The sequence below is a fragment of the Diachasma alloeum genome, unplaced genomic scaffold (genome assembly GCF_001412515.2).
Source record: "Diachasma alloeum isolate Michigan unplaced genomic scaffold, Dall2.0 Dall_scaffold_00198, whole genome shotgun sequence".
Classification (NCBI taxonomy): Eukaryota; Metazoa; Arthropoda; class Insecta; order Hymenoptera; family Braconidae; genus Diachasma; species Diachasma alloeum.
In genome coordinates, this window is record NW_021680363.1 from 2,398,969 (window position 1) to 2,406,703 (window position 7,735).

The 7,735-nt window shown below is 42.7% G+C and overlaps 1 protein-coding gene across 7 annotated transcripts in view; it reads right to left on the reverse strand.

Moving 5' to 3' along the window:
• Positions 1–7,735, reverse strand: part of LOC107035442 (CUGBP Elav-like family member 4) — a 338,453-nt gene that overhangs the window by 60,219 nt on the left and 270,499 nt on the right. For 2 of the 7 annotated variants that reach the window (XM_015252828.1, XM_015252826.1), the window contains exon 1: positions 668–736. The exons of 4 other annotated variants lie outside the window; for them this stretch is intronic. In XM_015252828.1, coding sequence (XP_015108314.1) covers positions 668–718 — 51 coding nt within the window. In that variant the 5' untranslated portion in view covers positions 719–736. Of the gene's footprint in view, positions 1–667; positions 737–7,735 lie in introns of those variants that run through there. One more of the 7 variants, XM_015252833.1, reaches the window with a different exon arrangement.

The window sequence follows — 7,735 nt, forward strand, 5'->3', positions numbered from 1 at the left end:
TTTATTCCGCGTGTGAAAGAGGGAAAAAAACCAACAGCTAAACTATATAGAGTGACGCTTGAATTCGGCGTTGAAAATGTTTGGTAAAAAAAATGCAGTTGTATCGTGATAAAAGCCTAGAAATTCCCAACAAAATGTGAATGAGTTCAAAGAACATTGGGGGATTTCAATGCACGGTGTTTCGTGCGGGGGCATTTCAATGTTGCTTTTTTAATTTACAACGAATAATTATGAAAATAAAAAAAGAAAAATCCTGGATACCTGTGCGTGGGGGATGAGAGCAGCTGCAATTTTCCCCATAATGCATGAGGAGACACTGGGATTGGGATGGAGGAGGCAAATGACACGGAAGGGCGGTATTCAGTGGTGGTTCGGTGGATAAAAACACGTGGGGGGAAAAACAGAAAAAAAATTGGTGTAGGTGAATGGGGGGGAAATGAGGTATTGCGTAGCATGTGGCCGGCGAAAAGGAGACACGCGATGAAGACATGCGTTCAATGTTTATATATACAGTCAAGATTTGATGTACGTCAGTTTCCTGATGCTTGAATGTTATAAATAGCCCCGTGAGATGCTCGAATGAGAGCGTCAGAGTGCGCAGTTGTACGTGAAATTTTTTAGTTTGTCAATCCAAAAGATACAATTGAATGATTAAACCTGGACTCACCATCTGAAGGTCGTTCCGATGCGACGGCACCATTTCCACAATATGAACCATTGGTAAAAAAAAAAGCGAAATATTACCGGCGGGGTGTGTAAAATTTAAATATCAAACTTGGAGGATCCTTTCGGACAATAAAACGACTAGACTACAGCACCGCGAGAAATCAAAATTTCCCGAATTATCACTTATAAATCACTTCCACAAACTAAAGTAATAATAAAACAAATAAAACAAAAAACAACCTAGAAGTTCTGAAACTCCTTTATTGGCACGAATTCTCGTCAATAATTTCCAAATAAAACAGATTGCACGGTTCTTCCAACTCGATTTAAAAAAAAAATAATAAGTGTAAAACAATATCGACTAGAGTTATCGTACGGTTAAATACGAATGGGATATTGGTAACCAGTGGTACGTTATGAAACGCGTCAGCGGAGCTGTGTGTGGGATAGAGGAGCTATAGATAAAACCCCCAACGCAGCTCGTCCGCGACTGATTCCCCAGGCCTACACGCACCCTCTAGTTTTCGCTCCCCCTTTCGCATCCCCCCAGCGTTCTCCCCCCCCCCTCCCCATCGGCCACTTACTCCGTCTCCCTTACGCCCCTTCTAGCTCTCTTTCTCTCGACTGTCACGTTCACTCGCTCCCGTTTCCCCTTCCCCTCGATCGCTCGCCGGAGAGTGAGGCGCTGCCGCGTGCGGCAACCTTCGAGGCGCCCCTCTCTCGTCTCGTCCCTCGGCTTTTGCGCGCCCTTCTGTGCCCGCTACACTCCCCCCTCTCTGCCACCGTCACCCCCCTCACCCTCGCGGCCCTTCGTCCATCATGTCGACCATACAGCTCCGGTGGGGTTCTCTCTACGCACCCCGCTGAAGCCCACGCACCCTCTTTCTTTCACTTTTTCGCTCTTTTTTTTTCTCTCCGCGGCCGTGGGCTTGTCTTTTTCTAGCTGTATTTGGACCCCGAGAGCGCGGACCGTGTATCGATGAAGCTTCTGCGGATACACCGGGACCAATCAAACGCCCGACGAGTATAACCCCCGAGATAAAAGTGAGAGACCGGATGAAAAAGGGGACAAGAGTTATAAGAGGGGTGAAAGTAGGTGACGCTATTTGCGCGATCAACGGGTAAACAGACGGTGGATCTGATCAAAATTTCGGTTTGATGTTTTTTATCTGGGGAAGTATTTGGGTGGAATTATGAGGAGAATGACGCGTCTTGCGCGGGTGAAATTGATTCTACGCTTTGACATTTTATTTCGACATTGAGAATTTTTTTATCTTTTTTTTTCTCGTGAGATTATGGGAGAGAGGAGGAAAATTGGGGACGAGAGGCACTGAAATAAATTAGAAGATTCGATCGGTGGAATTTTATCGAAGGAATATTGCCACAGCCTTATCTCTTATTTCCGCTTGCAAAGTATAGTTGCTCACAGGGGATCCCGCCCCCTTTATTCCCATCGATACTTTATGTATGTGCCATGAAGATTTTTTGGTCGGAGGTTAAACGGAACAACAGAGAACGGTGGAAACAAGGAGCTCTCTCGGGCTTTTTTTTTCTTTGAAAAAAAAAAGTTGTTTCAAGAAATTCGGAAAATTCCTCCGCAACTTTGGATGTTGTGTTATCGCGAGTTGTTCGCACACAAGAAGTACCTCGGGGTTTTCTCAGAGTCAAAGCATGAAAGCGTCCGGAAATTGTTACCAGCCTTTCTCCTTCTCTCTCGACTCGGAAAATTTACTGAACGTAAGAATGCGAAATTGCAGCGGAGACTTCGCGGCAAAAAGTCTTTCCATCCGAACATTAGAATAGAAAACTTGCGTGATTTTTTTTTTCAATTTTAACTTGACTTTCGGTTTTTGATTTTTTTTTCATTTGCAAACATCTAAATTTTACTCATTGATTGGATGATGATTAATTTGTTGATTTTTAATTAATCATCGTAAAGAATCTGGGTAATTAGCGGGTATTTTCGAGAGAGTGACTGCCATTCATTTAGGGGGGAAGAATTTGAAATTTCAGATTTCACTGAAAATTGAATGAACTTCCAAATTTTTAAACAGCGAGGAGACCAAAATTTCCCGATTAATTCAATTTTCCATCACAACATAAATATTCAGTACCAAATTACACTAAATTCGCAATCAATTGAAAATTCAAGAGCTGATTTATCGGAATAATTGGACTGAACTTTACAATTCCCATTGAATTTCGAAAAAAGTTCGAATTTTCAATGGCGAAACTCCTTAAAATTTCAGCGGAACTAGAATGTGATTTAAAAATTTCTAAGAAGTATATCGGAAATTTCCTTGAAAAATTTTCAACACTGAAGTTTCCTATTCCCTCATAGTACTATTGTATGAGTCTCGTTGAGGGTAGAACCAGAAAAAAAACTGTAATTTGCATGTTCTCACCGTTGAACGACAAGTGCAACATATGTGATTTCTATCAGGAATGTGAAATGCATTGAAGTACAAATGGCAAGTGTGACGCATTACCCGGCTAACTACACCTAGGAGTATATGCATCTCACCGGTAGTAGTCCGTCAGTAAATACAGGGAGATAAAATATATTCACGAAGCGGTTCTTGCGTGCAAGTAAATTGTTATTCTCCAGGAAAAAAACCTCGTAGCTACCCCTGAATGGACTCTAAATCGTAATGCGTTTTTCACACTTTACACAACTGCACTTACAGCGATTGCGCAATATTAGAATACTTCCCGTACGAGGTTTGTAACCTTAACATTACATAACATCGGGGGAAATCGATTTTTCCTTGCGGCACGAGTTCACGGAGGTTCATCCCTAAAAACGGGGAGTTTAGCCTAGGGCTATTATATTCGTGAAACATTTGTTTCAATGAGCATCAGCTTGTGATAGCCCTTGACGATGTGACACGTGTTCTCTCGGGCATCGAGACCCCTGGGACACAGCGAGTGTACAAAAAAAATTGCTCCATCTTTCATTGATCAGAATGACCTGCAGGGGTATCTCGAGGGGACTAATGAGATCGGAAGTTTCTCTGAAGTTTGGGAAAATAACAGAGAAGTTAAGATGAAGGTCCAGACGAAGTTTCGAATCAATAATTCTTCCAGAGTTTAAATCATACATAATATTCTCCACTAATAGGCGATGATTCCTTCGTCATCACCATCGGCACTATTACCCGAGATGTTTGATTCCACTGCTCTGAAGGGGAGAGGCCCTACCAGAGTGGGGACGAGAGAATTTATGAACCGATTGACTGAGCACGTTTCACGTTTTTTCTTTCAAAAAATTGCTCTACATCTTTCATTTACCAGAATGACCTGCAGAAGTATCTCGAGGGGACTAATGAGATCGGAAGTTTCTGTGAAGTTTGAGAAAACAACAGAGAAGTTTTTCAATTCCTCAGTTGACACATGTGGACCCGATCGTTAAGATGAAAGTCCAAACGAAGTTTCGAATCAATAATTCTTTCAGAACCTAACTCATAATATTCTTCACTAATAGGCGATGATTCCTTGGTCATCACCATCTGATGCACAATTATCCGAGATATTTGATTCTGCTGCTCTGAAGGGGAGGGCCCTTACCAGAGTGGGAACGAGAGAATTGATGAATCGATCGATTGGGCACGTTTCAAGTTTTTTCCTTTCGTTCATTTGTCTGTTCCTCACGCAATCGTCTAGTTATTTCGACGGTCACCATCTGTAGGATTTCCTACGGGGATATATGCGGTCACGTATGGTTTCCGGTGAGGGCCAGTGCGTATATACGTATGCCCCCTCGCTCCCTACCTGGCACTGACCTGATTTTACCCCCTAATCCTCATGGCCCGAGGCGACGAAAATCAGAGAGCTGAGATTTATCTCGTTATCCATTTATTTTCCTCTTTTTCGCTAGTCGACTTGTGTTTCCGTCTGCCTTCAATGTTATTCAGATAAATTCCGACGATTTGAAATCAATCGGAAGAAATTTACATTCGATTATGCCGTAAATAAGGGGAATGATGAACGGAATAATATGAGATAAATTTCGTCGTAAACTCAACACGATTCCCCCTTCGATCCTGAGAAGAACTACTTTTATCGAGTTAATTATTGTTATCGTGACTATCGCATGGCACTGGAGTCCCCTGGAAAGTTTGCAGAAAGAGGAAGGATATAAAACGAAGAAATAGTGGGTGAGCGGGAGAGGCGAGTAAACAAGATTGAACGAAGGCGGGGGTTTGCCCTTATTTTTCTGTTTACCCACGCACCACCGAGGAGTGTATTTCATCTAGACAATATCAGCCAAACAGAGTAATTTATAAATTAGTTAGTCTAAGCCCATGTTATCTAAAGTCGTTGTAAATGTTTCCATCGCAATTTATCATCATTCAAAGGTATTTTCCAGGAATGGAATAATTTATAGGTCCTGGCAGGTGCTATATTTTTTGGCTTTATGGTGGTGTTAGATTAGCTTGCAGGGAATTTTATGAGTTTTCTTACTGACATTTGAGTAATAGATCGTAAATGTTTTTTTATTTTTCACACCGCACTTTTTTTTTAATCAGATTTAATTTCAATTATAACTGCTGATCAGATTCCGAGAGATATATATTTCAAATATATATTATAAGGAACAAATAATAGATATTATATATATCTGAAGTATATATTTTTGCGAAAAAATTCACCCGAGGCCAGAATTGAACCTGCGATCTCTGGAACGGCAGGCAGGCGCGCTACCACTGAACCAGAGCATCCAATCATTCACGGCAGTAAAATTAATCAATATCATCGTAATGAGATACATAACAAAATTGGAAGAGACATCAAACGGACCCCAGCTTACGCCCCCCCCCCACAATCGAACTTTCGGCATTCGAAGAAAAAAACAGAAGAAAGAAGTAAAATCCTCCTCTTTGCCCTCAGTGCCCCTTCTCGGAGGCTTTTTAAACTCGGATTTACTCGTTCAACGACGCTTAAATGCTACTGGAGTAAAAAAAAAGTTACGTAATCAGCTTATCCTGTAAAGTATGTTACAGTGGCTGTGGTGATGACCCTCCCTGTTATACCCAACACAATAAAAACATAAATACGAAACACATTGTTAAGGGATTATTGGGCGGATAACAAGAAACTTTTCTCTCAAGGAGTACTCGAGTTTTTACGAGTTTATAATGTCTCATTAAAATAAAACAAGAGGTGAATAAAAATGATGAAAAAAAAAGTCGGTGAAATAGCGGGTGAATAAAAATTCACCCTCTCGGATCCGGGAGATTTCAATGCCGCTGCAGTCAACCAGTGTTGCATTTCAAACTCGATACAGAATCACCGAAAGTTGGCGGCAGTCGCGTTCATTAGAACAAAAGACAGCATATTTTTTCATTCTCGTGTGGAAGAACTTTATCGATCCTGACTGGTGGATGACTGTGAGGTGGGGATAAACTGGCGATGGTGGTGAGCTCGTATGAGAGAAGCACAGGTATAGACACACCATGACGCAGCCATGTGCATCATTATGTTGCTCAAAATATTGCAGATAAACACAACAACGTCGTCTAATTAAAATTCATTGAAATCTCAAAAAGTTTACTGGGACCATTCAAAGAACGAAATGAGAAAGAAACATCGATATGGTTACTTAAAAAAAATTGGCAGTTTAGAAGTAGAAACTCACGATAGCTCGACGGGCAGAGCATGAGATTGACAATCCGGAGATCATGGGTTCGAAACCCGCTAGATCATTCTGAACTTTTTTTCGGATCCGTTCCTGTCAAATGACGCTATAAATAATCTGGGGCCTCATCGGGTGATCTAGCGTGCTCTAGAAATAGCGCTGATATAGGAATCTGGGGCTGATCCTGCCCATCTAGCGGAACTGTAGAAAACATGACAGGATGCATTGATGATCCAGAAGCTCATAAAACCAAGGCCCAGATGAATATCAGTGGCCAATGAAGTAATTAAAAATCAGGGATAACTAAAAGGGGTAAACACGCGACAGAGGCGACCCCGTACGAGAGAAACAAAGGTATAAGCGCACCATGACACAGCCATGTGCATCATCACGATGTTCAAGAGATTGCTGATAAATACATAAACGTCGAATGCAGGGGCAAATTGGAAACTTCCGGGGCTTCCCCATCCTCTCCACAACGTTTGACACTTGAAAAAAAAGAAGAAGTAGAGGACGGAAACAAGTACATGACAAACTAACCTCTTTCAACTTCGGTATTATGGAACTCTATTATCAGTTTGGAGCGGAGTGATGAGAGCGAGGTCATGTTAAACTAAGTTGCTGGCTCGATGGTTTTCTATTATATTGCGTAAAATGTCATAGTTATTACAACATTATTGGCTTCACCGTGTTATATTTTCGCTCTCAAGGATTCGAGGGTTTTTAAAATGGTATTTCCCCCGAAATTGGAACGACAGGACTCCAATTTCATAAAATACTGAAACAAGCGAAATAATCACAATTCTTTTTTCTCCCAGCAAGACCTATTAATGTGTCGTGACAGAATGAAATGGCAAATTCATGTAAAATTTCACGTCCCTCGAGTTTCATATTGTTCTCGGTGTCTATATGCACCTGCAAGGTGTAGAGACGGTACACGAGGTAGGCAATGTATTTCAAAAGTGCGGAGGAGGGTCTCTCTCCGGCCAGTGAAACAAAAAGAAATATGACAGAAGAACACGATGTATTACGTTCAGCCAAGAGAGGAGGACTGGTGGAGTGGTGGAGTGAGGAGAGAGTAAGAGAGAGAGAGGAAGGAGGGAAAAGTGAGGGTGCAACAGTGGTAGGACACACTCTTGGTCGCGGTATAGGCCGACAGGGACGCCTTGCGCTCGTTCTCTCGCTGAATTATTGAGTCACCTAGCAGATCGATGATACAAAAGGAAAACGCGCCGTGGAGCGACTGAAATGACGGGCTTTTGCCGGTTTTCTCATGCATTATGCACGCGGCCGGCTCTCGGCCGTGGCCGAGGTGAAGGCATACGTACAGGGTAAGGTTCTCATCCCACCTCTCCCCCCCCCCCCCCCCCCCCCCCCCCCCCCCCCCCCCCCCCCCCCCCCCCCCCCCCCCCCCCCCCCCCCCCCCCCCCC